Below are 22,406 nucleotides of genomic sequence, written 5' to 3'. Positions count from 1 at the left end.
ACAACAAATACACAATAAATACACAACAAATACACAACAAATACACAACAAATACACAACAAATACACAACAAATACACAATAAATACACAACAAATACACAATAAATACACAACAAATACACAACAAATACACAATAAATACACAACAACAACAATAAATACACAATAAATACACAATAAATACACAACAATACACATAAATACACAATAAATACACAACAATACACAACAATACACAACAAATACACAACAAATACACAATAAATACACAACAAATACACAACAAATACACATAAATACACAACAAATACACATAAATACACAATAAATACCAACAAATACACAATAAATACACAATAATAATACACAACAAATACACAACAAATACACAACAAATAACAACAATACACAAACAAATACACAATAAATACACAACAAATACACAACAAATACACAATAAATACACAACAAATACACAATAAATACACAACAAATACACAACAAATACACAATAAATACACAACAAATACACAACAAATACACAACAAATACACAACAAATACACAATAAATACACAACAAATACACAACAAATACACAACAAATACACAATAAATACACAACAAATACACAACAAATACACAACAAATACACAACAAATACACAACAAATACACAATAAAAACACAATAAATACACAACAAATACACAATAAATACACAACAAATACACAATAAATACACAATAAATACACAACAAATACACAATAAATACACAACAAATACACAATAAATACACAACAAATACACAATAAATACACAACAAATACACAATAAATACACAACAAATACACAATAAATACACAATAAATACACAACAAATACACAACAAATACACAACAAATACACAACAAATACACAACAAATACACAATAAATACACACAACAATAAATACACAATAAATACACAATAAATACACAACAAATACACAATAAATACACAATAAATACACAACAAATACACAATAAATACACAACAAATACACAACAAATACACAACAAATACACAATAAATACACAACAAATACACAATAAATACACAATAAATACACAAAAAATACACAATAAATACACAATAAATACACAATAAATACACAACAAATACACAATAAATACACAACAAATACACAATAAATACACAACAAATACACAATAAATACACAACAAATACACAATAAATACACAACAAATACACAACAAATACACAATAAATACACAACAAATACACAACAAATACACAATAAATACACAACAAATACACAACAAATACACAACAAATACACAATAAATACACAACAAATACACAATAAATACACAATAAATACACAACAAATACACAACAAATACACAATAAATACACAACAAATACACAATAAATACACAACAAATACACAACAAATACACAACAAATACACAACAAATACACAACAAATACACAAGAAATACACAACAAATACACAACAAATACACAACAAATACACAACAATACACAACAAATACACAACAAATACACAATAATACACAATAAATAACACAACAAATACCAACAAATACACAATAAATACACAATAAATACACAACAAATACACAATAAATACACAATAAAATAACACAATACACAACAACAATACACAACAAAATACACAATAAATACACAATAAATACACAATCAAATACACAACAAATACACAACAAATACACCATAAATACACAACAAATACACAATACAATACACAATAAATACACACAAATACACAATAAATACACAATAAATACACAACAAATACACCAAGAAATACACAACAAATACACAACAATACACAACAAATACACAACAAATACACAACAATACACAATAAATACACAATAATACACAACAAATACACAATAAATACACAACAAAATACACAAGAAATACCACAAATACACAACAAATACACAACAAATACACAACATACACAATAACTACAATAAAATACACAATAAATACACAATAAATACAAACAATATACACAATAAATACACAAAATACACAATAAATACACAACAAATACACAATAAATACACAACAAATACACAATAAATACACAACAAATACACAATAAATACACAACAAATACACAATAAATACACAATAAATACACAACAAATACACAACAAATACACAACAAATACACAATAAATACACAACAAATACACAACAAATACACAACAAATACACAATAAATACCATAATACACAACAAATACACAATAAATACACAATCAAATACACAACAAATACACAACAAATACACAACTAAATACACAACAAATACACCACAAATACACAACAAATACACAACAAATACACAACAAATACACAATAAATACACACAAATACACAACAAATACACAATAAATACACAACAAATACACAACAAATACACAACAAATACACAATAAATACACAACAAATACACAATAAATACACAATAAATACACAACAAATACACAACAAATACACAATAAATACACAACAAATACACAACAAATACACAATAAATACACACACATACACATAAATACACACAAATCACAATAAAAAAATACACAACAAAACACAATAAATACACAACAAATACACAATAAATACAAAATAAATACACAACAAGATACACAATAATACAACATAATAACAACAACAAATAACACAAATACACAATAAATACACAACAAATACACAACAAATACACAACAAAACACAACAAAAATACACAATAAATACACACAAATACACAATAAATACAAATAAATACCAACAATACACAATAAATACACAATAAATACACAACAAATACACAACAAATACACAATAAATACACAACAAATACACAATAAATACACAAAAATACACAACAAATACACAATAAATACACAACAACAAACAACAAAAAAGAAAAAAAAAACAATACATAAAAAACAACACAACAAATACACAATAAATACACAATAAATACACAACAAATACACAATAAAAACAACAATACCAAAATACAACACAAAAATACACACAACAAATACACAACAAATACACAATAAATACACAAATACACAACAATACACAACAAATACACAATAAATACACAACAAATACACAATAAATACAAAATAAATACACAACAAATACACAATAAATACACAACAAATACACAACAAATACACAACAAATACACAACATTAGCCACTTAGCAAATAACAAGCAAACACGAACCCCCTAAACCACAGTATATACAGTAACTGTTACATGTTACTTTTATATCTTCATTATATTTATTAGTTATTGTTTATTAATATTAGACTGACCTGTCCTCCAGAGCACGGTGTCGTAGAAGAAGGAGAACTCCATCTCAGTGTGGTGTTCTAACGAGGCCCATCCTCTGGGAGCTGTTACATAGATGTATGAAACATAGAGTGGAACCTGAACCGTTAGGAACGACTGAGCTGAGTCTCGAACCTACAAAACAAAACACAAATAATTGTTATTATTATTATTATTATTATTATTATAATGCATTAATTTTATATAACACTATCATAGACACTCAAAGTCACTTTACAGAATGAAGACATTATTCTTTCACTCCACACTTAGTGGTGGTAAGCTACTATTGTAGCCACATCTGTCCTGGGGCAGACTGACATAAGTGAGTCTGTCATAGTGAACCATAGGCCCCTCCCACCAGCACTCACTCACACACTACATTCATACTAGACAATGTGGGTGAAGTGCCTTGCCCAAGGACACAATGAACCCCACTGTGACCCCTGGAATTCTGTTTAAAATAAAGATTAATGTTTTAAATTCTGACATTGACTCATTCTACATTTGTTACAACACGTGTCACTAGTTCATTAACGGTGTCACACCGCCTTCACCAAACTGCACCGCTTTAACACAAATGTAGGGGGCGCTAACGCACCAATGTCCGTTTTTCCACATTGAGCTGCTTTAGTTTAACAACTGATTTATGTTTGACACAAATCAAAGTTCGTATGTGCAAATGAGGCATTTTCAAAAAATGTTATATTTTGTCATTTCTGCCCAAGATTCTTGGCTCCGCCCTGCAAAGGTTATCAAAAACCCATGAATCAGTCTTGACGTCCCACGTCTCTAGATGATCTCCAGTGATTTTGAACCTCAGTGAAACGTTTTAGGAGAAATACGTTAAAATAACAATTATGCAATTTTCATTTTTAAATTCAAGATTCTGGACTTCTTGTGTATTTTTTGGCCTGGTCTTAATAACATTTTCTACTTGTCTTGTCATGGTCTACTTCTGTGTCAATTTTCACGATTCTATGATGAATGAATTTTTTGGCATTTACTTGGGGGCGCTGGTGAGTCACATTTTTGCATTTTTTAAATCAGAAAAAGACGAGATTAATTTTTGAGACTCTACATAATGGTTCAGTAGGTGAAAAGTAGGAGAGTTGGTTCTGACACAGGAATAAGGAAAGAAAGAATAATAATCCAATCCAATAACAATGTTTCCCTCTTTTTGAGGACCATAAACTATTCAGAAAGCGTGGGGGCGTGTCTACGACATGGTCCCTGGTCACTGACGGACACATGGCGTTCACATAGACCACACAGTTGAGCTCCCTGAGAGACTGGTGCAGGTTATTCCAGAGTCTGGAACACCAGGTCTCCTCTGGTTTTACATTTAGTTTTAGGGTCTTTAGGAGACCCTGGTCTGAAGACTGAAGACTTCACCCTGAAGTGTAGGGGTACAACAAGTCTGAGATATATTGAGGGGTCTGACCATGTAACGCTCATGTAATGTAATAACTAATATTTATAGTTTATTCTAAACTTCACTAGAACCAGTGCAGAGTAGAAAGAATGGTGGTAATGTGGGATGTTCTAGAAGCACCAGTTAAAAGTCTGACAGCAGCGTCTGTACGATCTGGAGTCTGTTTAGGGTCGACTTATTAAAACATTAAAATTACAATAGTTAATGTGTGATGATATAAATGTGTGTATGACCAGTTCTAGATCTGATTTTAATAATAAATGTCTGACTTTAGAGATATTTGTCAGATGATAAAACAGTTTTTAGTCAGTAGATGACAGTGACCCTCCAAAGACATGAACTGATCAAACACAAGGTTTTAACAGATGAGCCCAGATCACCAAGAGACTTTTAATCACATGATCAGAGTTTATGTTTCATTTATCTGGAGATCATTTGATGACAACCAGTTTTTGATACAGGATATACAATCTAAGATCTCTGATAAAAAGTGAAACGCTGAGTCATTAAAGGAACAGTACAACTGGATATCATCAGCATAAAAATGATTAGATATATTTATAAAACCATGGATCAACCGACCAAGAGGCATCAGATACAATAAAAACTAAACAGGAACCAGAACAGAGCCCTGGGCTACTCCACATGACAGGTTGGACATATTAGACATTACATCATTAATAGTAACATTAAAGGTTCTTCTATTAATATAAGATGTAAACCACTGGAGAACAGTACCAGAAAACCATCTCAGATGTAAGTGGATCAACAGTTATGTTACATTATGAAGCTACATGTTGCTATGAAGTCACATACATCATTATAAAGCTCTGTTTTACAATAAAACGCTGTGCTGCTGCCTGCTCGAGACGCGGGGGAGGGGCTCTACTGTGGAGCGATGGGCGGTGACTCAAACATACATGAATGAACCACGACAACAGTCCAGGTATGTTTTTAATGAGGGAATGACATAATAACATGATATTAATCTTGAAAAAGTCAATTTTACGTAATGACCCCATTAATACATGCACTGAATTTCACTACTTGTTTTCTGAAGCTTTTTGGCACCGATTGTAAAAAACGTTTGGTTATTTCTTGTATTTTTACATTAGTTTTTTATGCAGGTGATTAATTTAATGTAGTTTTGATTCATTATGAAATATTAAGTTATTTGTTCTGTTAGTTTAATAAATGTGAAAATGTGTTATTTATCAGGATTATTTGGGGGGCAATGGGGGGCAGGGGGGCTTTAAAGTTCACCTTCATTTGAAGTGGGAAACACGCTAAAATAATGTACAGTAATAATAGTGTTTAGTCTGAGAAAAGGTTGGAAAGGTTTATAGTGAAAAAAGTCAATAAATGGTTAAATACCTGAAAATCAGCTGTGACGGAGCCTCCACACACGTCTATGAGCTCAGTCATGTCATAATAAGCATCAAAGGTCCAAATACAGCTCTTCAGATTCAGGTGTTTGTAGAGCTGAATGCTTCTCGTCTCACGGACGTTGGGGTTGAACTGATAGGGTCTGTCATACCCTGGTCCTAGAGCGATGCTGTCATAGGACACGTCGTCTAGGAAACCAGAACCTGATAGAAACATGACAGAAATAAAGGGTTTAGAACTGGAATAAATGAACATTTAACCTTCCTTTATTAACCAGGGTGACAATGTACACACCTAGCAACACATATTTAACAAACATGTTGCCATTAACGTGTATGTGTTGCACATTGAGTTTCTCTGTGTATAATATCTATATATTAGCCTTGTTTAACAAAGAACTATAAAATGAAAGCACAGGGTCAACCAGTAGTTTAGTGAATGTGATACATGATAAAAACAGATATTAAATCTATTAAGTAGATATTAAATGTATTAAGTAGATATTAAATGTATTAATTAGATGGAAATCATAAATGTGTTTTATTACCTAAACTTTGATCAAAATAGAAATGTTTGCACACATATATAATCAATAAACTATAAAACTACATTAAGGTGAAAATAAAAGGCTTGTTACAAAATAATATAACCATCTGTGTTTGTTCTCCCAGTTATACTGTTAAACTATTTGTTAAAAGTAGCATTAAGAAGTAGCTTATTACAATTTTATTACAATTTTATTAAAATTTTATTAAAATTTTAATAAAATTTTATTTATCAGATGCTTTTATCTAGAGCAATGTAAACACAATCAGTTAGAGTTATAGAGTTAGAGAGTTAGAGAGTTATAGAGTTATACAGTTATACAGTTATAGAGTTATAGAGTTATAGAGTTATACAGTTATAGAGTTATAGAGTTAGAGAGTTATAGAGTTATAGAGTTATAGAGTTATACAGTTATAGAGTTATAGAGTTATACAGTTATAGAGTTATAGAGTTAGAGAGTTAGAGTTAGAGAGTTAGAGAGTTATAGAGTTATACAGTTATAGAGTTATAGAGTTATAGAGTTAGAGAGTTAGAGAGTTAGAGAGTTATAGAGTTATACAGTTATAGAGTTATAGAGTTATAGAGTTATAGAGTTAGAGAGTTATAGAGTTAGAGAGTTATAGAGTTATAGAGTTAGAGAGTTATAGAGTTATAGAATTAGAGGACTGATGAACATCCCACAGTGATGAACCAGGTGGGATTAGAACCAATGACCCTCTGATTAAAAACCTGCTTCATTAAACCCAATCAGGTCCATTGATCTGTCCAGGATGCATCATGTAACTAACCAGAAAGCCCCTGTAGATCCTTCATATTGACCAGGTTAGAACACACGTGCTGCTGTCTATAGATGGACTCAGACAACAGGAAGTGCAGGTTGTGCAGAGGCATGGTGGAGATTAATGGAAGCATTCCGTCCTGGTGAGGAATCTGCACTGACACGTGAATACTGCAGAGAAAAGATCAGATTATTGACAAAGTTTAAAACATACAATGAACCAAAATATTAATGTAACACTTGTGTTTTTCCTTCTATTTTCCATGAGCTGAACTCAAAGATCTAAAACATTGTCTATAATCACTAAAGACATGTTTATCTCAGAGATAATCCCTCCCACCTCACAGGTGTAGCATATCAATACACTGATTAGACAGTATGGTTAGTGCACAGGTGTGCCTCAGGGTGGCCACAATAAAAGGCCACTCTAAAAATCTTGACTTTAATCACAGCACAATGTCACAGATGTCGTTAGTTCTGAGGGAGCGTGTAATTATCATGCTAACTGCAGGAATGTCCACCACAGCTGTCAATGTTCATGTCTCTACCATTAGTCATCTTTAAAGAAGTTTCAGAGAATTAGGCAGTTCATCCAACCGGCCTCACAACCACAGACCACGTGTAACCACACCAGTCCAGGACCTCCACATCCAACATGTTCACCTCCATGAAGGTCTGAGACCAGTCACCAGGACAGCTGCTGCTACAGTCACTGTGAATAACCAAAGAACTTCTGCTCAAACTGTTCATCATCTTAACCCACTTGAGTGGTTAAATGCTCACATTAGATGGTATCTGGCACATTGGAGAGATGTTCTCTTCATGGATGAATCCTGGTTTTAATGGTTCAGGGCAGATGCAGACAGCGTGTGTGGCGTGGTGTGGGTGAGCGGTTTGCTGATGTCATCATTGTGGATGGAGTGGCCCATGGTGGGGGTGGAGTTATGGTATGTTATGGACAACCACCACAGGTGCATTTTATTGATGGTATTTTGAATTCATAGAGATACTGTGACCAGATCCTGAGGCCGATTGTTGTGTCAATCATCCACAACCATCACCTCATGTTGCAGCATGATAATGCACGACCTCATGTTGCAGCATGATAATGCACGGCCTCATGTTGCAGCATGATAATGCACGGCCTCATGTTGCACCATGATAATGCACGACCTCATGTTGCAGCATGATAATGCACGACCTCATGTTGCACCATGATAATGCACGACCTCATGTTGCACCATGATAATGCACGGCCTCATGTTGCACCATGATAATGCACGGCCTCATGTTGCACCATGATAATGCACGGCCTCATGTTGCACACCATGATAATGCACGGCCTCATGTTGCAGCATGATAATGCACGGCCTCATGTTGCAGCATGATAATGCACGACCTCATGTTGCACCATGATAATGCACGACCTCATGTTGCACCATGATAATGCACGGCCTCATGTTGCACCATGATAATGCACGGCCTCATGTTGCACCATGATAATGCACGGCCTCATGTTGCACCATGATAATGCACGGCCTCATGTTGCTAGGATTCAAACACAATTCCTGATGCTGAAAACATCCCAGTTGTTGAATGTGACCCATTGAACATGTTTGGGATGCTCTGATGGGCAGATACCACAGCATGTTCCACTTCCTGCTAATATCCAGCAACTTGAAGGAGTGAACCAACCTTCCATAGACCACAATCAATAACCTGATCAACTCCATGTGAAGGAGATGTGTTGCACTGCGTGAGTTAAATGATGATCACACCAGATACCCTCCTGGACCCCCAATAAAGCGAACTGAACATTTTTAGAGTGGCCTTTTATTGTGGCCACCCTGAGGCACACCTGTGCACTAATCATGCTGTCTAATCAGTGTGTTGATACGCTACACCTGTGAGGTGGGAGGGATTATCGCTGTTCATTAGCACACATTACACACATTTATCAACAATATCTGAGATAAACATGTCTTTAGTGTTTATAGACAATGTTTTAGATCTTTGAGTTCAGCTCATGGAAAATAGGAGCAAAAACACATGTTGCTTTTATATTTAGGTCCAGTGTATGAACATGATGTAGTGAAACTAACTTAGTTAATTAGTGAAACTAATGAAACTAGTGACCAGTACAGACCTGTTGGGATGTTCCTTCTGCTTCACGTCCAGATATTTGAGTCTAGCGATGAAGGACTGAGCCTGGAAGCCCCTGGTACTCCCTGTGGTGATTGGTGTGTGACAGATAGAACCATCGGTACCAATGGTGACGATGTTGCTCCTTAGAGGAGTTCCAAGATGGCCGACTTTGTCCTTGGCTTGAGCCACACATCGAACATGGAACCGACGACTAAAATAAATACTGTCCAGAACCTGAGAAAAATATATGTGTTAGCCGCTAATGTATAGCATTAAAAAAGTTCAAATCAGAATCAACATTATTGATCATGTAATGTATGTTATACACACAAGAATTTGACTTGGTGAACTGTGCTCTCTCTAATAATGTAAACATTAAATAATAATCAACTAGAAAAATATAAACATATATATATATATATATATAAACAGTAGTTAAAGACTAATATGTGCTAAACTAAATAAAATAATATGTCAAGATAATAATAATAATAATAATCGGTTGGTACATGTTTAGTTCCAGGGTTTTTCCATGTTTAGTTCCAAGGTTTTTCCATGTTTTTTTCCAGGGTTGTTACGTGTTTAGTTCCTGGGTTGTTACGTGTTTAGTTTCAGGGTTATTACATGTTTAGTTCCAGGTTTGTTACGTGTTTAGTTCCAGGTTTGTTACGTGTTTAGTTCCAGGGTTGTTACATGTTTAGTTCCAGGGTTGTTACATGTTTAGTTCCAGGGTTGTTACATGTTTAGTTCCAGGGTTGTTACATGTTTAGTTCCAGTGTTGTTACATGTTTAGTTCCAAGGTTTTTCCATGTTTTTTTCCAGGGTTGTTACGTGTTTAGTTTCAGGGTTATTACATGTTTAGTTCCAGGGTTGTTACGTGTTTAGTTCCAGGGTTGTTATGTGTTTAGTTTCAGGGTTGTTATGTGTTTAGTTTCAGGGTTATTACATGTTTAGTTCCAGGGTTGTTACGTGTTTAGTTCCAGGTTTGTTACGTGTTTAGTTCCAGGGTTTTTCCATGTTTAGTTCCAAGGTTTTTCCATGTTTTTTTCCAGGGTTGTTACGTGTTTAGTTCCAGGGTTGTGTTGGGGCAGAATAATTAGTTATGCTTAATAATATAATTACTTATATATTTTAATCCTTAAGCCTTGGGGTGTAACTTTTCATTGTGTGATTTCTCATGTCTTCAACTTTAACTTGTCTTCACTCTGGGTCAGAACAGCCTGTCCAAAGTTCCAAAACAACCACAAGGACAGACACACACACTCACATAGCACACCCCATACACATTCATTCATTCACACAAACACATAGTTCGCACACACCTCCGTTTCCATAGCAATCAGATAACGGGGAGCGAACTGTTTTGACTCGAGGAGTAAAACTGTTTCTCTTTCCATCTCCTGCCCTCCCTCCTTCTCTCTGTCTCTATCCCTATCTCTCGGGGGGGGAGGAGGGAGGGGGGAACTAAGGGGAGATATACGTGGCTTTAATATTGTGTCTCGTCACTCTGTCTTTGGATCGCCTGGCCAGGGGTTCACCATTTTTGTTTCCATCTTGTACCTTTTTTCTTAGTTTAGAATAAACTATTTTTTATATAAAATCATCAATGCTTCTCCTGGACTCCATCATTCAACCAGAGCAATGAATCATGTCTTCAAATGAGGTCAACCGTAAATTCAGCCGTAACAGTTGTTACATGTTTAGTTCCAGGGTTGTTACGTGTTTAGTTCCAGGGTTATTACGTGTTTAGTTCCAGGGTTGTTACGTGTTTAGTTCCAGGGTTATTACATGTTTAGTTCCAGGGTTATTACATGTTTAGTTCCAGGGTTATTACATGTTTAGTTCCAGGGTTATTACGTGTTTAGTTCCAGGGTTATTACATGTTTAGTTCCAGGGTTGTTACGTGTTTAGTTCCAGGGTTATTACGTGTTTAGTTCCAGGGTTGTTACGTGTTTAGTTTCAGGGTTATTACATGTTTAGTTCCAGGGTCGTTACATGTTTAGTTCCAGGGTTGTTACATGTTTAGTTCCAGGGTTGTTACGTGTTTAGTTCCAGGTTTGTTACATGTTTAGTTCCAGGGTTGTTACATGTCTGACACTCTTTGACTGTTTAGTGTTGATCACAGTAACAGCCTGGGGGAATAAGCTGTTTTTATGGCGGTTTGTTTTGGCGTACAGTGATCTGTCACGTCTGCCTGAGGGGAGGAGTTTGAACAGATCGTGTCCAGGGTGGAAGGGGTCTGCAGTGATGTTACCTCCCCGTTTCCTGACCCTGGACAGGTATAAGTCTTGGATGGAGGGCAGATCAACACCAATGATCTTTTCTACAGTCCTGATAATCCTTTGTAGTCTGTGTCTGTCTAGTTTGGTTGTAGATCCAAACCAGACAGTGATGGAGGTGCACAGAACAGATTGAATGATGGAGGTGTAGAACATGATCAGCAGCTCCTGGGGCAGGTTGAACTTCCTCAGCTGTTACAGGAAGTACTTCCTCTGTACTTCTCCTTCTGCTTCTCGACGAAGGCAGTCGCACTCTGTTTCTCCCTCCCTTCCTTTCTTATCTCTCTCCCAGCTGCTGCTTTGTCTGGTCCTGTGAGCCTAACAAGAGTCTCTCTCTGCAACTAATCCAAAACCGGAATAATGGAATTAAATAGTTGGTCTCTCAGTGCTATCGACCAGATTTTTTTGACAAAAAGAACCAGGGGTGGTGAACCCGCATGTCCAAACGGGACGTTTGCTGCTGGATACGCACTTGACCCTTGAAACAAGTGGTGAGTTGTGTGTCTGTCGATTCTTTCCGTGAAAGACGTGGAGGACATCTACATGATTGGAATAATGATAGTAGGCATGCTGCTGATCGGCTGGTGGCTTCCTAATCTATCGAAAAGTCCGTAGTATGCTGGCGACTGTTTTGGGAAAGGTGCCAGTGATTTCTGGCTCCCCAGCTAGCCAAGGCTAAAGCCAAGGTTGTCTCATCTCTTATCACCAGGAAGTTTCTGCAGACGGCGGCTCTTACCCCCCACTCCCTCCCCCTGCTCCTTCCGTACATTCCCATCTGCAACTGTTGATGCCAAACTGTTGCCACATGTTATCTGGTTGTTGTCAGCGCAGCTACAGTTCTTCAATTTCAAATGCCTTCGTCGGCCATCTACCCACCTCCCTCCCATCCGTGCTACATGGAGCCGTAGTTGCAGCGCCCATCGGCAGCACGTCCATGTCCCCAAATGGCTGGAATCCTGTTCTCCTACCAGCCCAGACCCCCTCCCCCAGCCCACCTCCTACCCAACCCTACCCACGTGCCTGGACTCATGTTCTATGACTGTGTCTGCTTAAATTTATGTTTGCTGAGGCATTTTTTTTTCCTGGTTTTACACTGCCTTCTCTGTTTAGGGAAACCAGTCTCAAACTGGCCGTTTTCCCCCTCACCTCTCCTGTTTTTATCCCTTTTTCACCTAAATATGAGGGCGGCGCAAATGTCTGCTCTGGTGTGTTGTGCATTCGTTTGCTGCAACTACAAAGTCAAATTCCTAGTATTGTTCTAAACCTGGCAAATAAAGCTGATTCTGATTCTCTGCTGTGCCTTTTTTCTGTGGGAGGTCCACTTCAGGTCCTGTGAGATTGTGGATCACAAGAAACTGAAAGAGTCCATGGTCGCCACTGTGCTGTTCAGAATGGTATGGGGGGAAGTGGGGGGGGATTCCTCCTGAAGTCCACTGTCATCTCCACAGTCTTGAGCGGGTTCAGTTCCAGATGTTTCTGACTGCACCAGAGATTCAGCTGTTCCACCTCCATCTGAAGGCAGACTCGTCCCCATCCCTGATGAGACCGATGATGGTGGTGTCGTCTGCAAACTTCAGGAGTTTCACAGAGGGGTCCCCTGAGGTGCAGTCATTGGTGTAGAGGGAGAATAGCAGTGGGGAGAGAACACACCCCTGGGGGGCGCCAGTGCTGAGTGACCGGGTGCTGGATGTGATGCTTCCCAGCCTTACTTGCTGCTTCCTGTCAGACAGGAAGTTGGTGATCCACTGACAGGTGGAGGCCGGCACTGTGAGCTGGGTGAGTTTCTGGTGAAGGATGTCCAGGATGATGGTGTTGAACGCAGAGCTGAAATCCACAAACAGGATCCTAGCGTAGGTCCCTGGGGAGTGGAGGTGATGGAGGATGTAGTTCAGTCCCATGTTGACTACATCCTCTACTGACCTGTTTGAGGGGTTCCAGCAGGGGTCCTGTGATGTCCCTCAGGTGACTCAGCACCAGCCTCTCAAAGGACTTCATGACTACAGACGTCAGAGCAATGGGTCGATAGTCATTGATCCTGTGATGGCAGGTTTCTGTAGGACTGAGATGATGCTGGAACTTTTGAAGCAGAAGGTACTTCACACAGCTCCAGTGATGTGTTGAAGATCTGTGTGAAGATGGGTGCCAGCTGCTCAGCACAGGCTTTCAGGCAGGAGGGAGATACTCCGTCTGGTCCTGGAGCCTTTTTGATCTTTTGTTTCTTAAATAGCTGGCACACATCTCTGTCACTGATCTTCAGGGCAGGTGGGGGGTCAGAGGGTGAGGTAGTGGGGGAAGTGGGGGGGCAGGGAGGGCAGAGTCTAAATGATGGGCTGATGCTAATGAGCTCGGGGGTGGGTGTGAAAACCTGCAGTAAAAGCTATTCAGGTCTTCAGCCAGTCTTTTGTTACCTGCAGGGTGGGGGGAGGGTTTCCTGTAGTTAGTGACCTCACGCAGGCCTTTCCACACTTCTGGAGGGACTTTGTCTGAGAAGCTTTGTTTTAGCTTCTCAGTGTAGCACCTCTTGTCTACTCTGATCTCCTTGGTTAGTGTGTACTTAGTCTGCTTAAACAGGTCCCTGTCCCCACTCCTGTAGGCTTCCTCCTTAGCCTGACGTAGCATCCTGAGTTGAGGTGTGAACCAGGGTTTGTTGTTGTTGTATGTGCAGAAAGTCTTGGTCTGCACACACGTCCTCACAGAAGCTGATGTAAGATGTCACAGTATCAGTCAGTTCATCTATGTCTGATGCAGCTTCAAAAACCCTCCAATCAGTGCAGTCAAAGCAGTCCTGTAACTCCTCCCCCTCTGTCCACATCTTTACAGTCCTTACCACAGGTTTAGCAGATTTAAACTTCTGCCTGTAGGTCAGGATGAGGTGAATCAGACAGTGATCAGAGAGCCCCAAAGCTGCACGGGGAACAGAGTGATATGAATCCTTTATTACAGTGTAGCAGTGGTCCAGTGTGTTAGCCCCCCTGGTGGGACACTTTATATGTTGTCTGTATTTAGGGAGTTCATGGGTTAGATTTGCTCTGTTAAAATCCTCTAGAATGATTAGCAAAGAGTCTGGATGTTTTTTGGTGGGATGTAAACACCGACCATAACAAACGAGGAGAATAAAACGGTTTACAGTTTATGAAAAAACTCTCCAGATTAGGGCTACACGTCTGCTTCAACACTGTAACATCTGTACATTAACCTTGGTTAATGTAAAAGCATATTCCACCTCCCCTCGTCTTCCCACAGCTCTTTTACGTGGTCCGCTCTGAGGAGCTGAAAGTCTGGTAGATGTAAAGAGCTGTCCAGGATGAGTTCACTGAGCCAGGTTTCAGTAAAACACAGGGCGGCGGATCTGCAAAAGTCTGTGTTTCTGGTGTTTAGGAGCAGCAGTTCATCCATGTTATTTACCAGTGAGCGGACATTCACCAGGTGAATGGATGGAAGCGCAGTGCGTAATCACCACCGCCTCAGATTGACGAGCGCGCCTGCTCGATTACCCCGTCTGCTGCATCTCCTGCAAATTCCATAGAGAGCTGCTGCTCCTCTGGTGAGAATCAATGAAAACCGGTGAAAAAAGATCAGCAGAGGACTGTCCTACGTGTAATAGTTCTTCTCTGAAGAAGGAGACCAGAGAAGGGGAGCAGGAAACTACAAAAATAAAGAAAAACGCAACAACTATGAGAGAGCGCAGTACCGAGGCAACCATCTGTGGCGCCATCTTGGTGTTTCATTTCATTGAAATGTTTTTTTATTGGCCTAACACTTGCTATTTCTGTGTATTTTCTGTTTTTGTGGCGGTGTTTTGGTACGTAAAATACCTGACCTGTATATCAGCGGATTCAGCTCAACCTATAGTTTCACATAGACTCTTGTTATAGAGATCTGTGTTTATTTTGTGAAGCAGAAAAACTGAAAAAGGCTGAGTTTGCTGAGTTGTTGACCTCTTTGAAGATAATGGCGTGGTGTGTGTGCTGTGAATGTGGGTTAGCTACAGTTTTAGCTTCTATAGTTTCTTAGGATTACAGAGTTATAGAATGTGTGATTTCATTTATTCATTACAACATTTAAACCAATGAGGCTGGAAAGTGGAGCTGAAGAGCTTTTAAACTCTAAACTTTAGTGCTAGAATGACAAAGTAAAGGTATGTTTTATGTTCATGCAGAGGATCCAGATGTGGTTTTTGGATCAGCTGTAGTATTAAGGTTAATTGTGGGCTCTTCTATGAGGGAGCAGAGAACGTACCATGTGGTTGACGCTGGTGAACGGCGTAGCGTCAGTGACCGTCTCTAAAGGAGAACGAGCTCCGCTGGAGTCCGTGGGAGCAGAAACCTCCCAGGAGAAGTGGATCATGGTGTGGTTGATACCAGCCTCCTCACAGCGCTCCTTCATCACAGCGTAGTGGGGGGAGTGGGGGTCACAGGGGGTCACACACACCACAGGGTAACCAGGGGAGGGGCTCCGCTTACTGCCCTCCTTAGTTACCTCCATCACATGATCATAGTCAGCCAGAGACACCACCTACACACAGAGGAGGGTTCATAAACATGCAGTAATATAAATATTCATGTTTATATTTGAAGTCATCTCTTACACACATACTCTGGATATGATGACATGAAAGTACCGTTACGAGTTTTTAAAGATACAACTTTAATCTCAAATATTAAGACTTTAATCACGTAAAGCTCAGATTTCTTTTTATTTAATGTGGTTGTAATACACCGTTATTTATACTCATTAATACTCACAACAGGTGGGACAGGGAGGATGAGGCTTCCTGAAGCTTCCTGGTCTAGAATGGTCACTGTTGCCATGGTGATCTCTCCTAGCACCGCCTCCACTGGATCATCAGGACCCAGAACCACTGAGAAGGACTCATGCCACTCTGTGTCCTCATTGGACAGAATCTCTACCTTAAACAACATGTGGTCCAATCCTAGAGCAGAATTATTATTATTATTATAGCACAATGCTAATAGCATGTAGCTACTGTCAATAACAGAGCGTTTCAAACAGACCAGGGCTGAACTTCAGCACTCTGCTCCGTGGGTTGTAGTCCACTCCAGACTGAGCTGATCCGTCCCTGGTGCTGCAGCGAACCTTAGACGTTTGTTCCAGATCTCCAGTTCTCAACACTTTAATGGTTAGAACCTCTATTCCATCTGGACCTGGAGGTTTCTCTGACCTGATAGGACACCTGCTCAAAGCCAATAGTAGGAGCTGAAATACAGGAGAGAACATGAAGCATGATTAGATTAGAACATTATTATATTAATATACAGGACTTAGTCTGAGCTTCACTGGTGGTTTAGCAGACTGAGTATGAGCAGCTAACATGTTTACACATGAGACGGGTAAGATGGGGGACGTTGGGGTTGGGGGTTGGTCATGTGCAGACAAGGTAAAAAATAAATAAAATAATAATAATAAAAAACCATTTAAGAGAGATCTGAAATTTGCGGACTGCACCTTTAAAGAGTAACTGAACCCCCAAAGCGTATTTCGTTGTAAAATGTCAGAGTTACTGCCCTCTAAGGGTTGAACGCTGCAACCCTTAGAGGGGTTTCTATTGGCTGATAACTGGTTCTTTAGATTTCCCCTGCGTCATCGCTTTCACTGTTGGCCCCGCCCCTCCTATAAAAGCTGAGAGGAGGGAGGAGCTCCATGCTCTACTGTGGAGATGTTTGTGACTGAGCTTCTATAAAGAGCTGATTCTGCTTTAATTATTAAGCTATGTGTGTATTCACACACATATCATGTGTGTATGTCTGCATGTGCGCAAATGTGTGTGTAGTTATTGTCGCAAGTGTGCAACTTTCTGTGTGTGTGTTAGCGGCTCAGCCATGAACAGAGACTGTTTAGTGTGTGTGTGTGTGTGTGTGATCACAGATGTGAGTGGGCGTGTCTTACCTGTGGTCAGTAGTAATGCCCATAATCAAGTCATTTCCCCCTAGTGGCAGCTCAGCAGAATGCAGGGGTTTATTTACTCTTTAAACTACTCACTACTCAATGACTTTTAGTTTTATTTACATAAAACATAGTGGACACTTTGATAGATATACAGTATGTGGTTAGTTTTTATTAAATCATTTAAAAACAGAAACACAAGTAAACTTTTTTGATAAACATAAACACTTGTTTTGTTGATGATATTTGTAATTAATTACAGTTATTTATCATTTCACAGTCAAACTGATTGATCTCTACTCACCATCTTCATCATTATTAATAGTAACAGTAGCTACGTCCATGTGTCCAATCATGGCTCCACTCCAGTGGTCACCCAGAGGAGAAACCCAGGTGGACCTGGAACCACCTCCTCAGACTCAAACACTGAGTCATCAATAATCTCCACGCTGCAGTTCTTCATCTACAACATAAACAGAACAGAGATTAAATCAGATCATTCACATATTTAAATAATAATAATAATCATATCTGACCTTCTCTCCCTTTAGAAACGTGATGCGTGATTGGTCTACGTTCCTCCTCTCTCTATAGTCGTCCATCACCAGAGCAGACATGGTTCTAGTGAAACATCTGACTGATGACTCTAAGGACAGGTCACCACTACGATGGATGGGAATATCAATAGAACCCATGTTCTCCTTCACTGTATACTCATTCTTCTTAAACTGCATACTGGGAAATATAGGGAAGGACATTAAAAACAATGTTTTTAACTTTTAAAAACTATAATTACATCTTTTAGAAAACATATGGACCAGTTGTTCAAAAGGTTAATCTGGATTAAACTAACTGTAACTAAATCCCTTTTCTTACTATCAAGGATCAGATCATTCATCTAAATTTATCCACTTGTTCAAAGTTAAAATGGATGTGAATCACTTTGATCCAGATTAATAATGAGTTTCTAAATTAGAATATCATTACTATAGATGTGTATAAATAGAGTGTAGTAGACACATGGTCATTATTTTAATAAATGAAAATAAAATAGAAATAGATTTAATAAAATCATATTATTAAAGATCATATCTTTTTAGGGTTTTAGATGTTCTGTGAAGGTTAGATTTAGATTTGAATATTCTTTGATCTTCAGAGATGATTGTAATTCTACCTAATTGGTCTGAAGTGTGATCTAGTTTATAAATATCTACTGTATGATACATTTCATTTAAATCCAGCCTATGTTCAACACACTGTAGGATTAAAATAATCCTGGGTTCTTGGATCAGATTTATACAAATCCTACTACAATATTTAGAATACAACTGAAGGTTTAATCCAGATTAAAACAAGATTAGATTAGGTGATCTAATCAGATTTTAGTTTTGAACCCATTTTCAATTTTTGATCCAATCCATGATCCATAATCTGATCAGATTCACTTTGAACAGCGTGGTCCTGAATATGACGTGTATTAAATGAGTATGTACTGTACTTACTGTCCAGGAAGGTGTCAGTGATGATGATGGTAGCTTCATGAGGTTCCTGGAGAACCGCCCCCTGAGGAGAACTGAGGAACACTATAAAAGACTCCGCCCCCTCAATCACTGGGTTCTGGATGTCGTCAATAATGGTCAAAGTGCAGGTCTGGAAAAAGCAGTCAGTGTTGACTGTCACTGAACCAGGAAGGTCACACAATAATAAACACAACTAAACTGTCTGAGGACACGTGAGAAAAGAAATGATAACATTTACAAAGAAAATGTTGTCACACAAAGAGACTAGTGACATGTTAACATAATGATCTCAATAGTTGTTCCTCTTTATTTTTATTTACTGTTTGATTCTATTTCATTTTGTTATATTCAAATTAAAAATGATGGCGCCGCGGATGGCTGCTGTGGTGTGTTGGTGCGCACTTTTTTTGTCTTGTTTTTGTTGTAAAATCCGCAACTGGCTTCTCTTATTCCAGAGAAGAGCTCTTGAATGTCAGGGCAACAACCCCGAGAGATTTATTCCCCACTTTCATCGCTTCCTCTGTGGATTTACTGGGACATTTTACTCAAGGTGCGCTCACCTTTGCTCACGGCAGGTGAAGCGCCGGAGGAGAGGAAAAAGAGCCGGTGCGCTTGTGCGCCTCGCCAGCGCGCGCCGACGCACACCGTTACCGGGATATTCCTCTCTAACGTGCGCTCACTGTGTAACAAAGTGGACGAACTCAGCTGCTGTTGGGTAGAAACAGAGACTTCTCCTCATCTTCTGTTTCTGTGCTTCACGGAAACGTGGCTTGTGTGAGCGGTACCGGACTCTGCGCTGCAGTTGGCCGGCTTCCAACTTCACAGAGCGGACCGAGACGCGGAGCTCACCGGGAAGAAGAAAGGTGGAGTAATCTGCTTTTATGTGAACAGTAACTGGAAATCTGGTGTAAACGACGTGACAGTGATCCTCCAAGCACTGCTCTCCTCACCTGGAATCCTTTATTATCACAGCAAACCCTTCTATTCTCCTCGTGAGTTCACTTCATTCATCCTGGTTGGTGTGTACATCCCACCATCAGCTGATGTGCGCGAGGCACAGCGCACACTCGCCGACCAGATCCTGTGCGTGGAGCGGACCTACCCGGACTCTTTTATCATTGTGCTTGGTGACTTTAATAAAGGGGACCTCTCACACCAGCCTCCACAAATATAGACAATTAATTAAATGTCCGACCAGAGAGGAGAAGACACTGGATCACTGTTACACCACACTAGCAGTGCTTATCACGCCGTTTCCCGTGCTGCACTGGCCAATCGGACCATTTGATGGTCCACCTGATTCCTTCATAAGACAGAGGCTGAAGCTCTGTAAACCTGTGTGAAGGAATCTAAAACAATGGACCAGTGAAGCAGTGAGAAACTCCAGGAGTGTTGGACTGGACTGACTGGGATGTTTTCAGGTCTGCGAACAGTTCTCTGGATGAGTTTACAGACGCTGTGAAGTCCTACATCAGCTTCTGTGAGGACAGCTGCATTCCATCAAAGACCAGGTGAGTTATAACAATGACAAACCCTGGTTCACAGCTAAGCTCAGAGGGCTGAGGACAGACAAAGAGGTCGCTTTCAGGAGTGGAGACAGAGCCAGGTACAGAGAGTCGAAGTACACGTTTGGAAAGGAGGTGAGAAGAAAGCCAAACGTTTGTACTCAGAGAAGCTACAATATCAGTCTCTGCAAATGACTCGGCTTCTGTCTGGAGAGGGCTCAGGCAAATTACAAACTACAAGCCCAGAGCTCCTGCTGCTGCTAACGACCTCTGCCTGGCCAACAGTCTGAATGAGTTCTATTGTAGATTGACAGACAATGGGACAGACCTGACTCCAACCCCCCTCACACCTCTGACCAGCCTCACTCCAACACCTTCACCCCCCACATCAAAGCTACAGTTTCACCCCAGCTGCCTACGGAGGCTCTCTCCCCTATCTTCCCCCCCTCCTCCCCCTCCTACAGAGACACCTTTCTCCATCAAAGAGAGAGATGTGAATAGACTTTCAGGAGACAAAACCCCCCGTAAGGCTTGTGGACCGGACTCTGTCTCTCCCTCTACCTTGAAGCACTGTGCTGATCAGCTGTCTCCAGTGTTCACAGCCATTTTTAACACCCCACTGGAGACATGCACCGTACCCGCCTGTTTTAAGGCCTCCACCATCGTTCCTGTCCCTAAAAAGCTGAGGATCACAGGACTTAATGACTACAGACCCATCGCTCTGACATCTGTGGTCATGAAGTCCTTTGAACGCCTCATGCTCTCCCACATCAAGGACATCACCGACCCCCACCTGGACCCCCTGCAGTTTGCCTATAGATCCAACAGGTCAGTAGACGATGCTGTAAACCTGGCTCTCCACTTCATCCTCCAGCACCTGGACTCCCCAGGCTCCTACGCCAGGATCCTGTTTGTGGACTTCAGCTCTGCTTTTAATACAATAATCCCAGCTCTCCTTCAGGACAAGCTTTCCCAGCTGAACGTGCCAGACTCCACCTGCAGGTGGATCACAGACTTCCTGTCTGACAGGAAGCAGCACGTGAAGCTGGGAAAAACCATCTCTGCTCCCAGGACCATCAGCACTGGATCTCCTCAGGGCTGTGTTCTTTTCTCCTCTGCTCTTCTCCCTGTACACCAACAGCTGCACCTCCTCTCACCAGTCGGTCAAACTCCTGAAGTTTGCAGACGACACGACCATCATCGGTCTCATCTCTGATGGAGACGAGTCCGACTACAGGTGGGAGACAGACCGGCTGGTGTCCTGGTGCAGCCAGAACAACCTGGAGCTCAATGCTTTAAAGACAGTGGAGATGATAGCAGACTTCAGGAAGAACCCAGCCCCCCTCACCCCCCTCACCCTGGGAGACTCTACAGTGAGCTCTGTGGAGAACTTCTGCTTCCTGGGGACCATCATCACTCAGGACCTCAAGTGGGAGCTGAACATCAGCTCCCTTATCAAAAAAGCTCAGCAGAGGATGTACTTTTTGCGG

At 39.8% G+C, this 22,406-nt stretch overlaps 1 protein-coding gene across 1 annotated transcript in view; it reads right to left on the bottom strand.

Annotated features, from left to right (window-relative positions):
* LOC114458836 (extracellular matrix protein FRAS1-like) overlaps positions 1–19,537 on the bottom strand; it is a 29,602-nt gene extending 10,065 nt beyond the window's left edge. The window contains exons 1-10 of the mRNA XM_028441212.1: positions 19,394–19,537; positions 18,428–18,633; positions 18,268–18,354; positions 17,003–17,204; positions 16,733–16,920; positions 16,227–16,502; positions 9,710–9,942; positions 7,574–7,734; positions 6,228–6,442; positions 3,403–3,553 (exon numbers count right to left, since the gene is read on the bottom strand). Of these exons, the coding sequence (XP_028297013.1) occupies positions 3,403–3,553; positions 6,228–6,442; positions 7,574–7,734; positions 9,710–9,942; positions 16,227–16,502; positions 16,733–16,920; positions 17,003–17,204; positions 18,268–18,354; positions 18,428–18,625 (1,711 nt within the window). The 5' untranslated portion in view covers positions 18,626–18,633; positions 19,394–19,537. The remainder of the gene's footprint in view (positions 1–3,402; positions 3,554–6,227; positions 6,443–7,573; positions 7,735–9,709; positions 9,943–16,226; positions 16,503–16,732; positions 16,921–17,002; positions 17,205–18,267; positions 18,355–18,427; positions 18,634–19,393) is intronic.
* Positions 19,538–22,406: the final 2,869 nt, after the last annotated feature.

The sequence above is a fragment of the Gouania willdenowi genome, unplaced genomic scaffold (genome assembly GCF_900634775.1).
Source record: "Gouania willdenowi unplaced genomic scaffold, fGouWil2.1 scaffold_196_arrow_ctg1, whole genome shotgun sequence".
Classification (NCBI taxonomy): Eukaryota; Metazoa; Chordata; class Actinopteri; order Blenniiformes; family Gobiesocidae; genus Gouania; species Gouania willdenowi.
The sequence above is the reverse complement of the archived record's forward strand: the minus strand, read 5'-3'. Positions and strand labels throughout refer to the sequence as shown.